A 19,580-nucleotide genomic window follows, 5' to 3' on the forward strand; every position below is an offset into this window, starting at 1 on the left:
TTCAATTCAAACATGCTTTATTGGCATCCCTATTGGTAACAGTGTTACCAAACCCTACAGATTAAAGCATAGCCCTTTTACAAAACTCTACTCTAGAAGGTTTGAGCAACATGTCACTAGAGCACCCCCACCCGACTAGAGACGTATCTACATCCCACGTGACTTTGATAGAGGATCACATGACGGTCACGACAGGAAAACAGGAAGTTCCTTCAGAAGCTCGCTGAAGGTAAGTTAGCAGAACATGTATAAAAACGCAGCCTCAGAACGCAAAGAAAAGAAACATTGGTCTAAATGTGTATGCATACTACAAATATGAACACATCAGCTCTCCACTCTTCCCTTATTTCTCAAGAAATGAGAGAGCCGTGGCTAATCTTCTTGGCTGACTTGGCAGATAACCACAACAATGAATGCAGAGCGGTGAATGTGCAACAGTGGCCTACTTTGTTAACCAAATTTACGTTCTATTGACTGTGTATGGTTAGACTGAACCGCTGACTGAATTTGCATTCCCTCCCTAATTATCTGTTTTGTTCTGTACAAGACAGTGTGACATTTGACAACATGTGCCATTTTCCCTTTCCCTCTCTTGCACAGCGGCCAAGATGGCATCGGCCGTGGAGAGAACTGACGATTTGGTGAGGGAGTACCTTTTGTACCGCGGGTTTACAAGCACCCTGAAGCACCTCGACAATGAAATAAAAGTGGACAAAGAAAAGGGATTTCGTGTATGTATCATGACATTGTTGAATAGAAATACATTATTATAGGTGTAGGCCTACTCAACAGACCATGTGATTGATGGTATATTTCCACACCTTGTCAGCTGATGTAGTTGCATGAAGACAAAACAAATAGACAAACAAAAATAAACAACAATATTTCCTTTTAGGTTGACAAGATTATTGAGCAGCTCCAGCTCTTCATCCAGAACTATGACCTGGTGGGACTGAAGGAATACTGGGCCTATCTGGACCGCCGCCTCTTCTGTCGCCTGGAGGACATATACAGGCCCACTGTCAACAAACTCAGAACCAGCCTCTTCAGATACTACGTAGTCTACACGGTCCAGGTGATTGGGTTGTGTGTGCTATCATCAAAGAAAGGGATGCAAAACATATTTTTGAGAAGAAAGGCTTTTGTCTTATATGGCATAAGTGACAGCCATCTGCTTGTGGTGTGAACAAAGGAACAGGTGCATCTCTAAAAGTGTATGTTCCTGGGCCTTTTCCTGCCATTAGTTGATAGAGCAAGTGAAGAGTAGATGGGATGATGGGGAGGGTGATGAGATAGCGTTTGGAAAGTGCCCAGTCTGGACTCGAACCTGGGCTGTTGCCCATGCATGCCATGGGTCATAGCATAGTGTACCAAAGCACCCCCCAGAGGGGTGCATATCATGACAAGGTGGTGAAAGGTCAGTTGGGAGGTTTGCCATGATGTCTATGGTTATTCTCTCTCTTTTTTGTTTCACAAGTAGTTATTTATTCTAAAAAGACTGAAGGAAAAAATCCTTGGTCCAGGCACTTTGGTGTTTTTTAATGCATTTGCCCTTAGGTAAAGTTTTTTTTTTTTTTTTTTTTTACCACATTAACCAACTGATGTGCCTGGCTGGACCAAGGATTTTTTCCTTCTGTCTTTTTTGAACATTGAACCCCTTCCAAGAGCACCAGTTTGTTTTGAGGGACACTAGTAGCGCTCTACCAACTCTTCTGCTGAATACTTATTTACTCTATTCTTCCGTACTGTGTTTTATGCTATTAAAAAATATCCCTCAGTGTTGTATGGGTCAATGACGTTTAAGTGGTAGCACACGCCAGGGTAGTGCAACCACAGCGAATGCCACAATTACATGGATTTTTGTACCACCTGACGTCTAAGCCCGAAATAACATAATTTGCCCGTATATGGGTGGGAGACGTGACGCCTTGTTTTTTCGTAACATTGGTTAAAAACCTACAAAACTGTTATTTTCCTTTAAAAAACAAATGTCAATGAAAGAAGATGTGGTACATTATGTTTCATATTAGTCTTAGATGAGAAGAAACATTTTTGTTAAGATTTATGTAAAGGTTTATATGTCAAATTTCCTGCGGTGTGACTGTAACATTAATGAAACAATATATAATAATATATATATATATTAACCAACAACATTTTGAATATTGTATGAAGCATTTGGCATGATTGCATAAATCTTAAAGGGACAGTTTGGTCAATTTCAACATGCAGTTGTATTGCTCACGCTACCCTTGACTTGTCAGTACCTGGTGATGCCACATTTTTCGGCTCAGCCCTTTCCGAGATATGAGCAATTCTAATGGGGGCAGCGTTTGTTTACATTTTTAAAAAATGAAACATAGGCCAACTCCAAATATTTTCCCAAAAGGTACTGCTGTTTGCTAGTTGTCTGCTGATGTTTTATAACCTTTTGGATGTTTTTGGGAATAAATAAAAATGTTTTTTTGAAATGTAAACAAAGAGCTGCCCCCATTACAATGACCAGGATCTCGGAAACGGCTGAAGAAGAAGAAGAAGAAATCTCAGGCACTGACAAGTCCAGGGTAGTGTGAGCATTACAACTGCATGTTGAAATTGACCAAACTGTCCCTTTAACTTTAGATTAAGATATGCGAATGTGGAAAGAACTCAAGACAGTAATATTAACTACAAATTCAATTTCGTAACACAAATCGCGTCCTGTGGGGTGACATGTATGTCAATGTTTGTGAATGGGCAGCTGCAAGGCCAACTACAAGGGTCTTAAAGACTGGCTCCTAACCAGTCAGTACCTCAGTTATTGGAGAGTGCTGTGGAAGTTTAAGGTGACTCTTAACCTCTTAATATGTCTTTATATTGCAATCTTTCTGTCACGCAATGCTTAGGTTCATTTTATGGTGTCCTGTGGTGTGACTGCTCTTATAGGAGGAAAAAAAAAAATTTTTCTTAATGAAAACACATATTAAGATTAAACACAATATCATTATCAAGTTAGCATGAGCTCAGATGTCAGTCATGTATACAAAAGGATTAAAATGGCCGTAATGCAGTGAATTCCCTGTGGTGTGACTCCATTTTCCTGCGGTGTGACATGCCTATGCTATGTGTTGATGCAGGACACATTTTCCCAAAAATGGCAAAAATAAGGTGAAATTCCACAGACCACTAAGTGCTTTATTTTTTTCTATTTTTTTCCAATTTTTTTCCATCATTTTTTTCAGGAATTTGAAAAACTTTTTTTTTTTTTTGGCGTTACGCCCTTCAACGTCAACCACCCATATACCTTTTAAATCTCTGCGCTGAAATAAATTAAAGTACTAACGTCAGTTCTGGCCAGGCCATGGTAGTCAAGAAGCTTGCTGCCCTCCCCTTCATCTAATTAATTCCTAATTGATCCAGGTGCATTCTCTCAGCTGATAATCTTTCTTCCCTAGCGATTGGCCACACGGCTTCGGCACGCCTTTTAAATTCTATCCACTTCCCCTCAACTGTATGCTGCTCGGTTTTTGCTACCCACCACCTCCCCTGCTCCACCTTGTCGTGTATGATGTGACATGTTCTCTTGTCACGTCGCTTGGCTCTGTTCATGGGGGGTTATCTCTCGCCCTGTCCTGCTGGGGTGAGAATTCCCTAAACTGCTGCTGCCCCCTGACTAAATGCTTTTCCATGCTGCTCATGGAAATAGGGGGGTTCCTCCGAACAGAGCTATACCGCCAAATGTAATTCATAATTTCAATAAAAGAAATTCCATTTATATTCTTCTCTTGTGTTTCTTGACTGAAATGGTTCTGACAGAACTCCACATAATCTATTCTGTCTATTCCACTCCATTCTATTCAATTCTACTCTATTCTGTTCTGTCCTCCGCCCGTAGACAAAGAATGTTGAGAAGACGCAGGAGTTCTTCCAGAAGCAGGCCCCGGAGCTGCAGGGCCAGGTGGAGTGGCGGGATTGGTTCATCCTGCCCTTCATCCCCAACCCCGAGCAGAACCAGGTCTTCGCCTCCTACTTCTCCCGCCAGTGGGCCGACACCTTCCTGGTCTCACTGCACAACTTCCTCAGCGTGCTCTTTCAGTGCATGCATATCCTTGCAGATTGGTTTTTTTTTTCCAATTTCAAGCACAAATGCGGCCAAACATATTTGGTGGAGTTTTTGTTGTTGTTTTGATTCTAGAATGGTTCTCTTTTCTCATTCATTTCCAAAGCATAACCACATAAAACAGTTTTTAACAGGTTTTAAAACATCCATGTGCCCTCCTTCCACCCACCCAAAATGGTTCTTTTGAATAGCACACAGATAATGCTCACATATAGGTAGTAGCGATTGTTATATTGTTTTTACTGTTAGAAAAAGACAGTGGTGGTTTGTGGTGATTTGAGTACAGTGGGATTAGAACGCAGGTAAGAAAATGTTAAAAATGTCTTTCCTTAACCGTGCCACCCCTTCCAGTGCTCCTGAGCTTCGATGCGGAGATGCAGAGGACAACCGGACTGCAAGAAGAGAATGACACACTCCGACAAATTGTGAGACACATACAGTGGTAGACATTTCGGTGGGGGGGGGGCTATTACACCTTTATTATTCAGTCAGGAGTAAGAGAGAGAGACAGGAAACAAGATGAGAGAGAGAGAGAGAGATTAGCCTCGTGAGCCATCCTATGTAGTTCCGCCAAAGGATTGGCTCCACTACTGTAGTCTGGCCGTGCTTCTCTGTGGAGTGCATGGGGCAGTAGAATTTTGATCGCAACGCGATCGGGTTGGAATCTAGCCCGCGTCCCCATTGCAATGGTACAGCACTCCAGGGGGCGGGGCAGCATTTTCAGGTTTTCAGATATCGGACATCTCAGCCACCCTTAGAACTTTGTTTTTTAAATGATTTGGTTCTTGTTGATGTGTTACACAAATGATTAATTCCAGCTGGAAACATCAAATGCCCCTTCAGATTCAGTTTCATGGCCCTGACACATATAGTTCAGATTTTTTGATCTGAGATTTCTCAGTCTGAACAATGGTCACTTAGACAGTGATGCTAAAAACAGCGGAAGGGTTTACCCAGTGTGCAGATTTTTTTTTGAACATTTTGGATATGATCTACTAGTTGTATTAGCCATCACATAGATTTTTAAGACATATATAAGGGTCCTCTTACATGCATGATATGAGTTTGGACCGCAGGATGGATTTTTTTTTTTTTTTTTGCTGATTATGTTTTTCTATTTGACTCCCTAGTTATTTGCGATGCAAGGAGATTCACACCCGAAGAGGGGCGAAGAGATCATTCACCACAGGCTTCCAGCTTACGTTCAACACATGGACCGACTCGGAGACACAGAGCTGTGAGGACTGACTTTTAAAACTGGACTGGTCCATTGGGTTATTTAAAAACGTTGGAATGGGTTGGGGTTATTTCGAATTTTGCAATGGGTTGGGATTATTTATCACATTGTTATGGGCTTGGATTATTTAAAACTTTTTTTACGGGTTGGGGTTATTTAAAATGTTTTGATCTTGCATTTAAAGGTGTTAAAACAGGAATTGGTTGCCTTTATGCAACAAAAAGGAGCAGCGGTAACATATTTATTAATATACAGCTAACTTTTTGGTAGTCAATTCATACATGGTACAGCTACATAATAATCACTTAGGACAAACAAACAATTTGGACTAAATTGTTGAATCCATTGAGAAAGTGTGATTTATTTGGTAACATTTTTATTAACATACAACTAACTTTTTCGTAGACAGTCTGCACATGATACAGCTACATAAAAAAATCACGTAGGACAAAAAAATAAACAATTCGTCTGAATTGTTGAGTCCAATGAGAAGGTGTGATTTCTTTGGTGTTACTATTCGTTGTTTGTCACTCAGTGTTTAATGTGTGCAGAGTACAGATTGCTTTCCTGAAATCAAGTCGAATGAAGAAATGATTATTGGGAATTACTCTAGGTGAAGATGAAAGCGCTTATTTTTACCAGGTACCCCTGAAGCGGGTTGGGCCAGGCATTGTAATACTGTCTGTCTGTCTGTCTGTCTGTCTGTCTGTCTGTCTGTCTGTCTGTCTGTCTGTCTGTCTGTCTGTCTGTCTGTCTGTCTGTGTCCGTCCACAGTGTTTTGGGTCGCCTGCAGGAGGTGCCTAACAAATCATAGTGTGCAATCAGCATGAGGGGCGGCGGGGGTGCAATGCTGATATCACATAATGCTCCTGTTTGCGAGTGTTATTTAGGTGCACACTGAGACTGTCAAAGCCAGACAGGGCCAATGACCAGGGAAATTAAGGTGGTATATCTTTGTGAAGCAACTAAGCCCCAGGGCACACTCCTCCTCAGAAGGCCAAGTCTGATTGAGATCGTAAACGGGTTGGACATTTCAACTGATTTAAACTGACTTCAGTGGCCTTTCCCATGCTGATTTAATATATTTAATACAAGATACTTGCAGTGCTGAGATTGTATGTGGCTTGGGCTATCAAAGATTGATTTTATTCGAAGGGCTTTGAGTTTACTTGTGTGTGAGTGTGAGTGTGAGTGTGAGTGTGAGTGTGAGTGTGAGTGTGAGTGTGTGTGTGTGTGTGTGTGTGTGTGTGTGTGTGTGTGTGTGTGTGTGTGTGTGTGTGTGTGTGTGTGTACAGAAGTTTTTATTAAATAATTAGAGATAATGAATGCGCAATATGAATATTAACTGTTTGTAATTTGTTACTTTAAAACATTTTTCAGTGTGCCTAGAGTGCCTTGCAAAATTCATACACTATTGCATTACTGTATAAGCCCTCTCTAAATTCTCAGCCAATTTAATATAACTATGCTTTTTACTGACTAATTTATTTTCATTTAACATGAAGGACAACAGCTAAGTTGTATGTTCAGCTGAAAACAAAATAAAAAAGACCCACATTTTATAAGAGTGAATGATACTGTACATAAGTTGAACTCCAAATAGTTCAAAATTAACTCCAGTAGTGATTCAAGATAATATTTTGCTAGAGAAATCACATGACATGTGTTGCTTCACAAGATTACACATGATTCAATTTAGCATGCCACATTTCACTCATATCTGTAAAGCTCTCGTCCAAACGTGTGATGATTTGACCCGGTCGTGACCTGGAAGTGGTTTGTGTATCGTTTCCCTGAGCCAATGGAAGAGGGAGAAAAAGGACATGGGAAGTAAAGCAAACAACTTCACGTCACTGCTAGTTAAGTAAACGAATCCATAATTAGCCGAGCCTGTCTTCATGTTAATATTTTGCTAGAGAAATGCAACAGTGTTATGTTATCTAAATCAGTATACATTCTACAAAAAGTCTACATGTGGCTAAAAGAAACTTCGGGCTAGTACAGAATACTCACTTTGGGGAAAAGCTGTGTGGACAACTTCATCAGAGAGAAAAGACTTCTATCACTAGACCCCTCATCCTTTCTTCCCCATAACAGCGTGACTTCCGCCTACTTCCACAATGGCCCAGTGTCTCAGAGGAAAGGGGGGGTGGGGGAGGGTGATTTAATTAACTTGGGGTTGTTTTCACTGAGGAAGTTGTGCGTGTGTGTGTGTGCGTGTGTGTCGGTGTCGGTGTGTCTGTCTGTCTGTCTGTCTTTCTGTGTCTGTCTGTGTCTCTTTCACTGTGTGTGTGTGTGTGTGTGTGTGTGTTCTGAGGGATCGAAATAATTGAAGTGTGTGTGTGTGTGTTTGTGTTTGTGTGTGTGTGTGTGTTTGTGTGTGTATGTGTGTGTGTGTGTGTGTGTGTGTGTGTGTGTGTGTGTGTGTGTGTGTGTGTGTGTGTGTGTGTGTGTGTGTGTGTGTGTGTGTGTGTGTGTGTGTTTGTGTGTGGTTTTGTCTGGTGTCTTCTGTCTTGCAACACACAGAGACCTGGTGTCCAGCCAGCGTCCAGCCAACCTTGTTACCCCCTCGCGCAATTTCTTCTCCACATTCCTCCCCCAAGGAAAACGGGCACCTGCCAGGACGCCCCAAGCATCTGGGTCCTCGCCAACGCAGTCCTCCGTGGGCAGGAAGGACACGGCAGCCAATCATGTGAGCCCATATGCTTTTCCCGGAGACATGAAAGCCCCTGTTGTTGTTGGGGACGGCAGCTTGAGGCGCTGAACTTAAAGCGTTCCCTCAGGACAGCTGAAGTCTGGAAAGACTGTTTTTCTTCCGTCTTTGTTTTTGTTTGAAAAGAGGCACTTGGCAGACCCCCCCCCCTCTCTACTGCATCACATGTTCTAGTGATGACCAGACTAAGGTGTTATTAAAAAAAATGCCCCAATGTTCTATTCCATTAACCTCATTAGTAGGAAGAGGAAGCTGAAAAAGACACACAAAAAAGTAATTGATGCAAATATCTAATTGAATTTTTTGTTGTGTTTTGCCACGTACTTACTTGTCACCATTCACACCTATGTAGGTTGTAAAGACTAAAGAGCCGACTCCGAGCGTCCGGGAGCCCAAGATGGCGGTGCCCCCTCCGGGGGTGATGGTGGAGTCGTCGTCGTCGTCGTCAACAGGCGTGTCCAGGCAGAGGAGGCATCAGGACCACGAGAAGGAGAGGAAGGAGCTCTTCTCCAAGCCCACCCAGCAGGTGTGCACGTACCTCTCAGCTCTGGAAGTGTGGCATGAAAGGAAAACGGCATTAACACACACACACACACGCGCACACACACACACACACATACTCGTACCCACTTGATTTGGAACTTTACGGTTTTGTTAGACATACATAGTGTATATACAGCGGCACCTATTTAATTCACTCTATGCATTTAAATATAATTTATATTTTTTTGCATTTTGTGGAACTGTGTACTTTTTAAGAGAGTGCGTTTTAGAGATGAGTCTTGCATGTCTCCTGTAAGTGGGTCAGCATCTCAGAAGTCGCTCAACAAGTATGTATCCAGGTCTTGTTTTGCTTTCAATATCCTCTTTTGCGTCTTTTTCCGCCACATTTTTCGCCCCACCAGACCGTGGAGAGGAAAGGAGAGAGCTCTGACTCTGAGCCCCACGCCGACACGGTGGGCGAGCCGTCGGACTCTCCGACCAATCAGGCGCGGGCCAGCTCGGACATCGGCGCAGCCATGGAGCAGCCGTTCATCAAGTTGAGTCAGGAAGAGTACGCCGAACACCACTCCTCCATCATGCACTGCAGGTGAGAACCTACTACCCACAATCCACCAGGAGCATCATCTCACTACATTACACTAGAGTAAAAAGTAAAAAAGTGCATGGCGAGCAGTACCATTTCTTCTTCTTTTTTTCTTTTTTTTAAATGTATTTTTTTGGTCTTTTTTTTTACTTTATTTATGACAGGACCCGGGTCAGCCACGGCAGGGCCTCCCTAGGCGTCATTTCATTACACTTCTATACACTTTCCTTGACTTGGCTTTGGTACGATTTGGACTTGGACTTGACTTGGTCAAATGTGTCTTAACTTGTGATTTGATTGGGACTTGATTGGAAAGACTTGAGACTTACTTGTGACTTGGAAGTTAGTGACTCTGTCCCATCTGTGGTACCTACCCACAACCCTCCATCAGCATCATTATCTCATTACACTACATTACTCCACATTCACCACTACTGCCCTACCCTACTGCAGGGGCCATTTTGGTTTTCTTGACTCCTGCTGGCTGACTTGTGTACTTGGATTTCTTAGAATGTGTGTTGTCAGGATGAGGTACCTATTATTAATATTTTTTTAAAAGGTTCGCAAACTCCTTTTGGATTTTTTCTTCTTCAAGTTATTTTTTCTTCTTTTTATTCATTCATTCATTGGCAATGACGTTTCGACCTCTCGGTCTTCCTCAGATCTGAAGAAAGAAGAAAAAATCCAAAGAAGTGTGCGAACCTTTTTTCAAAGAGTACGTAATATTTTTGTTCAGCACCAGGGATTGTGCACAAGTAACTCTCTACAAACCTATTATTAATATACAATACACCCACCATTACCCACCACAACCATCATCTCGGTACACTGCACTACAGTGCAATACACTTAGCGATTGACAGAGCTCTCATCATGAGAGAGAATAAAAAAAATAGCATTTATGCTTTCTCTTTGGTTTATTGCTTTATAACCAAGTGACTAGGAAACCTTTTAATTCTGCTTTATACGGGTAGCCTCGCAAGAACACTAATCAAAACCTGCACTTTTTTAACTGGAACACATGGTCATGATATCATCTACTTTTTCTTTCTGTGCAGAGTGGACAGCTCGGGGAGGAGAGTGGCCAGTCTGGATGTGGATGGTGTCATTAAAGTCTGGTCCTTCAACCCCATGATGCAGACGAAAGCCACCATCATGTCCAAGTCACCGCTGCTGTCACTGGAGTGGGCCACCAAACCTGACAGACTGGTAAAAAGATTACCAACAGTTTAAGGCTGCACACTGTTTTATAGTGCAGTTTTTATTTGTTATTCAAAAGTATAGCCACGACTGGGCTGAGGTGGGCCTATGACCAACCACTTATCATTCTATTCTATTCTATTCTATTCTATTCTATCCTATTCTATTCTATTCTATTCTATTCTATTCTATTCTATTCTATTCTATTCTATTGTCAATCAGGTCCAATTATAAGCGGTATAAAGTGTAAGTGTAATGTATTATAGCAGTGAGTTCACCTTAACTATAGCCCTCTTTTACACGTCTTGTAGTTATTGGAGACAGGTCCTTGTACAGTAGTGCAGTGTGTATGGGATATCGAACAGCCATGAAGAGTTTCTGTCCTCTCTTTCATTAGTTGCTGCTGGGGAGTGGAGTGGGTACCGTTCGTCTGTACGACACAGACGCCAAGAAGAACCTCTACGAGATGCAGATTGATGAAGCACACCCACGGTAATGCACCGCACCGCACCGCAGTGTTAAATAAGATTTCTTTTATTGTTATCATCTTCATTATTGTTGCCATTGTTTCTCTTCTTCTTGTGGTAATGGTGATTATTATTGTTAGTAGTATTACTATTATGCGGAGGTTTTAATCCTGGGTTCCGTAAATGAAATCGCTGCCACATTTTCTTTTTAACACTGGTGAATTCACTGAAAGGCTTATCTATGTGTCTAGAGTTCTCATAATGGTCAGCTGCTCCGGTTGGATTACATTATTGGCAAGATATTTACTTTCTGAACCCTGGATTGACACCTATGTTATCATTAGGCATGTGTATCTGGGTCCCATTTCGCGAAAGCATTGTTGCCAAGCAGCTAGAAACTTAGTAGGTTGCCAATGGCAAATTACTTATTAGCAATGACTCTGTTGACAAACGTACCACTGATCTCTCTCTCTCTCTCTCTCTCTCTCTCTCTCTCTCTCTCTCTCTCTCTCTCTCTCTCTCTCTCTCCTCTCTGTGCGTGTCTGTATGATTTTCATTCAGGATCCTGTCGCTGGCCTACAGCCCTAGTGGCACGTCGTTTGTGTGTTCTGCGGCGGCCCATGTGGCTCGTACAGGCAGCGTGACGGAGGCGGTACCCCGTGTTGTACTCCCCGTCTCTGGGAAACTGCTCCTGTGGGACACCAAGACCATTAAGCAGCAGGTACCCTACAAACACTAGGTGGCAAAAATGGTCTTGGTTTTAGTCCAACATTGAGTAGAATTATCTTACCGCATGGGCAGATAATTGCGCTTGTTTGAGTTAATTTGGCTTGTTTTAAGAAAATGTTTCTTGTTTTCTTAAAACGACCCAAATTAACTCAAGTCAAGGCAATAAACTCAAAACGAAGCAAAATGATCTGCCCATGCAGCAAGATGAATCTACTCAATAGTGGACGAATTCTACCAAAGCAACTTGTTTTTAATTGGAGTGGGGTAGTGTCTGTGACGAGGCTTTGCAGCTTGTGGTCACACATCTCATCAGTAGAGTTCCCATCAAAGCCATAGGCAACAACTAGCAGTTTCTCTTGACAAAACAGACTGGATAGTTGTAAACTTTATCATCTGTATGAGATGTAGGGAGTGTTTGGAATGGTATTTTTTTCTTGTGCTCCATACATCAGTGATGTCCCACAAAGGCAATAAAGCAGTAACTACATTTTCCTCCTGGACACTTGCAACCCCCCTGGTCTGGGGACTGGGCGGATTTTTTTTTCAATTGTCAAAAAGTGTGAAAAAACATGCTATTGATGTATCATAATACAACATGAGTTATGTGTCAGGGTTTTATGTGCCCCGACAGCCCTGGGTAACTCTTGGGTAAAACACATTTGTAATAACTGCATAATCTCTGATGTTCTTCTGTAATAATAATAACTCTTTTTCCTTTGTCCGCATCTTCAGCTTCAGTTTTCTCTAGAACCTGGACCAGTAGCCATTAATTGCACAGCGTTCAACCACAATGGAAACCTGCTCGTCACCGGAGCTGCAGATGGAATGATTCGTCTCTTTGGTATGATATGTGAAATGTGTAACTTGTTTGAACTGTCTTGAATTTGTTATATGCATTGAGCTGTTTTGTATCTTGTGCCGACAGATGGAGTTTAAAAAAGAACAATCGTGGCCTTCTTATAAATCTAACAAAAATGAGGATGTGATATGAATGATGTAAAATACAGCAATATAGAATATAACTATTCTAGGTTTATTCAATACAGACTTCTTTTGTTAGATTCTATAGTATAAAAACTAGCATCTTAAAACAGCCGTCTATTGATCTTAATCCCCTGATGGGTCTTTGGGAGGAAGAGATCAAAGGTCTGTAAGATGGAGAGTTTTTTCCTGAGGCAAAGACTGTTGAAAAGTGTAATATTCTCCTCTCAGTCAGCTGCATTCAGTCTCATACAGTACTTACTTCATCCCCTGTGGGACATAAGGCCTACACAAACTGTCTCTACTTCTGCCTATCCACAATCTCAAACAGGGATTCTGCCCTATTGTCTACTTCACTGTATCTGAGTAAGTGCCTTTGTTTCTAGCGCTCCTCTTGTCTACTCCTATCTTACTAGACATCAGAGGTGGAAAAACCGTTTAAGTTTTCCATCTACCTGTGCTTTCAACACGGGCGATTTCACTCATTCGCTCGTCAACATGGCTTAAGTAAGAGGTGTGGAAATTAGGATCAGTTGATTTATTCAATTTACTGGAGCAAAAAAATGTGGCAAGAGTTTTTACTTTCTGCACCTATGTTTTTCCACCTCTGCTAGACATGCAGCGGTATGAGAGTGCCATGAGCTGGAAGGGCCACGATGGGGAGGTGTACAGTGTGGAGTTCAGCTACGATGAGAACACCGTCTTCAGCATCGGTCAGGACGGCAAGGTGGGAACTCTTCTTTTAACTTTTTGGAAAGATTTGATTTTGGGGTTTTATGCCGTTATTTCAATAGGCGAGTAGACGGGAAACAACGGGGAGAGAGAGAAAGGGGAGGTTGGGAAATGACACAGGTTGAATTCAAACCTGAATCCCCATGGCCAATTTTGCCTGTATACGGTATGGATCTTAAGGTGATGACACACAGTACAACTATTTTAGTTTTTGCTGGGTGACGACATGATTGGCTCCTAATTTCCCTGTAAAATGATTTGAGAACATTTGTCTACTGCTGATCCAGGCTCTCCTGATGAAAGTGTGCTAGTGATAAACTGTCGAAATAAAATCTTATGGTAGTCTTGCTCAAAAAGTCGCCCAGTGTGACATCAGCTTTAGCGCTGTGCACAGCATTGCCTTCCAGCAAGGTAGGAACTCTTCATTGCTATGGTATAATACTCTGTTACAGTCTTTCTCTATTTCATTGTAAGAAAGAATAACAAATTAACATGGATTTGTATCTGTGTTCTATTGAAATTCAATACTGCCCTAGAGCTATTTGATCTTCTGGAAGAAAAAGAAGCGTTTTATCGGTCTGCGCAGCGGGGCGGGGATTCTACTACAGAACTTTCACTTAGTGTTATTGCAAAAAGAAGATGGCAACAAATGCAGACTTGAGATATGCATCAGCGCTCTATTGAAATTCATTCCCTCAGTACAGCTGTCTGATTTTCTAGGGGGGGAGGGAAACTGTTCAGAGCATTAGCCAGAGGGCTCTCTCCAAAGTTGTAGCTGTTGTTTGAACTTTTTTCTTTGTGTCTCTGAAAAACCGGGAAGAGACCTGGACTTACTATATAAAACTTTTCTCTTTATTGGAACAGATGCGTTTGATGTAGAGCCTTTCTCAGTTGTGCACCCTGAAGGCACCGTGCCATGATGCCTCAAACAAAAAGTTCCCCCCTTTTCGATAGAGTAGAATAACTCTTCGAAAACATAAAAAGGCTATGGCTGCCCACAAAGCCGGATTAAGATGGCCAGAGGCCCCCTAGGCTACAGGTTGCTGTGGGGCCCCCCAGAAGAGAAATTATGTGACAAATTTGCATAGTGAGTCTCAATTATGAAGAAGGAATTAAGGATAATACAGTGCCCTCCATAATTATTGGCACCCCTGGTTGAGATGTGTTAAAAGCCTTAAAATAAATTCAGTGTTTATTGCAGAAGAATACTGTCACATTGAAAATTTTAGGAAAATGTAGCCTTCAACTCAAATGAATTGTAGGAAAATAAAAAAAAAATCCCTGACTAAAAAATAATTATTTTTCATTAAATCACCTGTTCCACAATTATTGGCACCCTTAACAATTTCCAGGAAATAAATATAATTGAAGCATTTCTGTCATTTCTACAGTAGTTTACAAAGTTTACCAGAGTATGTAGGAACATTTAATTAGTAATTCATCACTTCCTGTTTCCCTGGGGTATAACTACGACGTGACACCGAGGCCATTTCTCTTATCCACTCTTAAACATGGGAAAGACAAAGGAACACAGCATACAAGTGAGGCAGATGTGCGTCGACCTTCACAGGTCAGGCAGAGGCTACAAGAAGATTGCCACTCAACTGCAGCTGCCCATATCTACTGTGAGATGAATAATTAAGAAGTTCAAAACAACTGGAACAGTGGTAAACAAGCCTGGACGAGGACCCAAGTTTATTTTGCCACCACGCACAGTGAGGAGGATGGTAAGAGAAATCAAAATATCTCCAAAGCTCACTGTTACATAATTACAACAAATGGTATCATCCTGGGGTCACAAAGTATCCAAATCAACCATCAGGCGCTGTTTGGGAGGCATGCACGGAGAAAACCTTTCCTCACTCACAGTCATAAACGCAAACGTCTGGAGTTCGCCAAGCGGTATTGGGGCTTCAACTGGGACCGTGTCCTTTGGTCAGATGAGACCAAGATTGAGCTTTTTGGCAAGTGGGTCTGGCGTGCCACGAAAGATGCGCATGCTGAAAAGCACCTCATACCCACTGTGAAGTATGGGGGTGGGTCAGTGATGCTGTGGGGCTGTTTCGCTTCCAAAGGCCCTGGGAAGCTTGTTAGGGTGCATGGCATCATGAATGCTTTGAAATACCAGGACATTTTAAATCAAAATCTGTTGCCCTCTGCCAAAAAGCTGAAGATGGGTCGTCACTGGGTCTTTCAGCAAGACAATGACCCTAAACATATGGCCAAATCTACACAGAAATGGTTAACCAGACACAAAATCAAGCTCCTCCCATGGCCATCTCAGTCCCCAGACCTCAACCCCATTGAGAACCTGTGGGGTGAGCTGAAGAGGAGAGTACAGAGGAGAGGACCCAGGTCTCTGGATGATTTAGAGAGATTCTGCAAAGAGGAATGGCTGAAGATCCCTCTTTCTGTCTTTTCCCATCTTGTGAAACATTATAGGAGAAGATTAGGTGCTGTTTTGTTGGCAAAAGGGGGTTGTACAAAATATTAACAACAGGGGTGCTAATAATTGTGACACACATTATTTGATGTCAAATAATTATTTCTTTATGTGGGATTTTTTTCCCCACTGAATAAATGCACTTGTATTGAAGGTTGGATTTTTCTCTTTTTTCCATTAAGGTCCCATATTATTTAGAGAAAAATAATAATAATTGGAAGCTAAAAAACACATCTCAACCAGGGGTGCCAATAATAATGGAGGGCACTGTATGTCTACCAACTGTACTCTACACGACAGATACAAATTTCAGGTTTTCCATCTTGTCAGAATTCTGCAATTTTTCACTATTGGCCAATCAGGGGCCCCCTGGCAGGTGGGGGCCCCTAGGCTGCAGCCATATCTAGCCTGTGCGTTAATCCGGCCCTGGCTGCAGAACTAGAATTAGCATTAGCATTTTGGGTGGAGTACTCATGGGCCCCTCTTCCCTAACACTACTCTATTACCACTTTATTACAACTCATTTCAACATTAAAGTCAAATTATCTCTGAAATGACTCAATAACCAAACACCATGTTTTCAGGTGTTTTTCATGTAATTGTTGGCTAGGTTTAGGAGAGATATTGGCCATATTAGAATAGAGCTTTTTTGATATTCAACTCTTAATATGTAAGCATGTCATAATTCATACTCGGATAATTATTGTATGTTGTTGTGTGTGTAATTTGTAGAGCCAGTATAGAGCCTTCAAACAACATCAAAGCCATCTCTTTGTGACTTAAATCGGCAGACATAATCAAGGATGAATGGATAGTGTCCTACACTCTTAATTAAAACTTTCTCAATCAATGTCTCCCTTAATATTAGTGGCAGATTGATGCAAATCCAGTGGGGTTTTACCTTGCCACGAAAAAGGCACACTAAGTTTTATTAAAATCTGTGTCGGTCGGGCCTCAAAGTGTCTGATTTCACATGAAATTACCCATCTCTCTGCCCCCCAAGTGGGAGAGAGAAAACAAGTGGGAGAGACAGAGAGATTGGGTTGGTAAATGACCCAGGCCCAACTCGAACCTGGGTCCTCATGTAATGGGCATATATATACTGGTGACAGTCCCTGGAGCAGTGTTGTTGATACAGTAAGTGCCTTGCTCAAGGGCACTTCAGCCATGGAGTGAGGAAGGGATTTGCAAGGGTGAACCGGCAACACTGTGGTCTACAATCCAACGCCCTAACCGTTACACCATGACTGCCCATAACTGACTGTTTGCCCATGTATTACATGGTCAGCCCCCAGCACCTTATAACACACAATCTCTCTTGTTTTTCCTCTGTGGCCATGGTAACTGCAGTTCATCCAGTGGAACATCCACCGCAGTGGCGTGAAGCAGTCGGAGTACTCGCTACCGCAGGATGCCACGGGACCCTTCGTGCTGTCGGGCTACAGCGGCTACAAGCAGGTGCAGGTGCCCCGTGGACGCCTCTTCGCCTTCGACTCCGAGGGCCACCACGTCCTCACCTGCTCCAACAACGGAGGGCTCATCTACAGGGTAATGTATTTACAAGCTCTTCCAATAGAAAATGTAGTACTACACATTAAGGATTTAACACTTTTTTTATTGACAAGAAAATATAATTGCAATTCTACAGTGCAAACATGATTGTGTTCGGTTTTGTTGGTGCTGTCTGTGTAACTTACTTATTCGCATGCTTGTTGGGTGGTGCTTTCTCAAACATGTGTCAGTAGCCCTTACTATAGCTGCATCATTGTGTGTGTGTGTGTGTGTGTGTGTGTGTGTGTGTGTGTGTGTGTGTGTGTGTGTGTGTGTGTGTGTGCGTGCGCGTGTGTACTCATGAACATGAACCCGGTGACCATACTCATATCGTTGCATAACATGCGTTTAAAATGCACAAATGTGTACATTACTAGCCTAGCGAGGGGCGTCCAGATTTCTAGGCTAGTACATTACAGTTTCCTTCCTCTGCTATGTCTTCCGGGCATGACTTTGATTCTAAAGCTATGTGATAAGTAAACATCCATCCATTCCCCTTTCCTTTCCTCCCCTCTCCCACCTATCCTCTCTCTCTCTTCCACCGATCCTCTCTTTCAACCCCCCCCCCCCCCCCCCACACACACACACACACTCCCCTCCCCTCCCTATCAACCAATACATTAATCCTCTCTCTCTCTCTCTCTCTCTCTCTCTCTCTCTCTCTCTGCAGCTGAACAAGGGGGAGTCAGGTCTGGAGAGCGTGCTGGCCCTGGGGGGGCACAAGGCCCCGGTGGTGACCGTGGACTGGTGCTCAGCTGTGGACTGTGGCACCTGCCTCACCGCCTCCATGGACGGCAAGATCAAACTCAGCACGCTGCTGGCCCAGAAGTCCTGAGCAGTTAAGCTGACGAGGCGGCGGAGGGCAATAGGGTCAGTTGTCCCAGGCCCAGGGAGAGGAGGAGCCCAGAATTGGACATTACATTTTACAGTATACTGTATATTGATGGAGGGGTGAGGGGGTTCAGATGGCTTTGTCCCGGGCCCCACCAGTGCTGTCAGTGACCCTGGTCCTGAGGACTTGACCTGCCTTGTCTTGACACCTGTGCCCTGGTGGTGTGGACAAAAACAGCTCCAGGCTACTATTTGAGATGTTTTTCTTCCACAAGAGTAATGCAGCGTGGCAATGATTAGTCGGATATTTGGTGCTCACATATCTAGGTCATACTAAACTCTTTCTATCTCGTCTGTCTGATCGCAATCATCTCTCCTAGAGCAGAGTGTTTGATCAGCCCTTGGTGCTCTGTGTGTAGCTGCTCCAGTGTTATTAGTCATGCTGGTGGTAGTGGCGGCGGTGTTGGTGGACCCTGCCTGCAGTAGAAGGCATTAAAGGAGGAATTCAAGTGGACCAATCGGAATCGTTTCATCTCCTTTTTATCCTCCCTTTTCAACATTGGCTATGGGTGGATTCCAATATGCAGACTCCCGTACTCCCTTGCCAGCAATGTGACCTCATGATGATGTCACTGGCGAAGGGAAATTAATTCAATATCTTGCAAAAGCACAATTTTAATGCCATTTTCTCATTTGCACTTGGGATGGTGAATGAAAAACTGTCCCCCAAAAGTTGTAAACAAGGCTAGGCTGACAGCCGGGAAGCTTTATTGTTTTCTCCACAGAGGCGAGGCCAGGAGGTGGGGCGAGACCACAAGCATAAGTGGAGGACGGGAGTCTGCATATTGGAATGCACCCTATGTATCTTACTGTTGCACTCTCACACAGCTCGATTAATTTGCAAGCATGCATAGTGTTTGGGATTTGCTGTCTGCTGAAATGAAAATGGTTGCCATGGGGTTTGAAAGTTAGCGAGCCTTACAATTGAAGACAGACAACATACCTGTTTTGCATCATGTAACAGTTTCCCATTTTGCCCTGTCTAACAGTTGTCTATAGGGAAACATCCTCGCTGTTCAATACCATTAGACCTATTTATTGCAGCCTTTACAATGCAAACAGCAATACACCCCTAAGGATTGTCTAGAGATTATACCTCTGCTGTTAATACTCGTTATTAATTATTCATAGTACATTAATTAGACTCCACAGAGTCAAATATAACACACCAGGCAGGCAGGCAGGCAGGCAGGCAGGCATGCAGGCAGGCAGGCAGGCAGGCAGGCAGGCAGGCAGGCAGGCAGACAGGCAGGCAGGCAGGCAGGCAGGCAGGCAGGCATGCAGAGTACTCCCTAAACACCAAAGTAGAAAGGAATGGAGCTTCCATACAAAAACCATTCGGAAGGGAGAAAAAAACATTTGAGGCAGACTTTCACAGCATCTCTGTGCACTCCCAGTGCACACAGCATGCATTTATACATGAAGAGTGGTCTTCATTGGCGCAAGTACA

General features: G+C 42.9%; 1 protein-coding gene across 1 annotated transcript; it reads left to right on the top strand.

Annotated features, from left to right (window-relative positions):
* The first annotated feature begins 195 nt into the window (after positions 1-195).
* Positions 196-18,584, top strand: wdr91 (WD repeat domain 91). The gene is made up of 16 exons (XM_063210585.1): positions 196-229; positions 601-731; positions 896-1,075; positions 3,875-4,081; positions 4,441-4,524; positions 5,230-5,336; positions 7,863-8,028; positions 8,402-8,575; positions 8,955-9,139; positions 10,195-10,345; positions 10,734-10,828; positions 11,365-11,524; positions 12,265-12,373; positions 13,128-13,240; positions 17,039-17,236; positions 17,910-18,584. The coding sequence occupies exons 2-16, from the start codon at positions 609-611 to the stop codon at positions 18,072-18,074; spliced, it is 2,217 nt and encodes a 738-aa protein (XP_063066655.1). The 5' UTR covers positions 196-229; positions 601-608; the 3' UTR covers positions 18,075-18,584.
* Positions 18,585-19,580: the final 996 nt, after the last annotated feature.

The sequence above is a fragment of the Engraulis encrasicolus genome, chromosome 11 (assembly GCF_034702125.1).
Source record: "Engraulis encrasicolus isolate BLACKSEA-1 chromosome 11, IST_EnEncr_1.0, whole genome shotgun sequence".
NCBI classification, from domain to species: domain Eukaryota; kingdom Metazoa; phylum Chordata; class Actinopteri; order Clupeiformes; family Engraulidae; genus Engraulis; species Engraulis encrasicolus.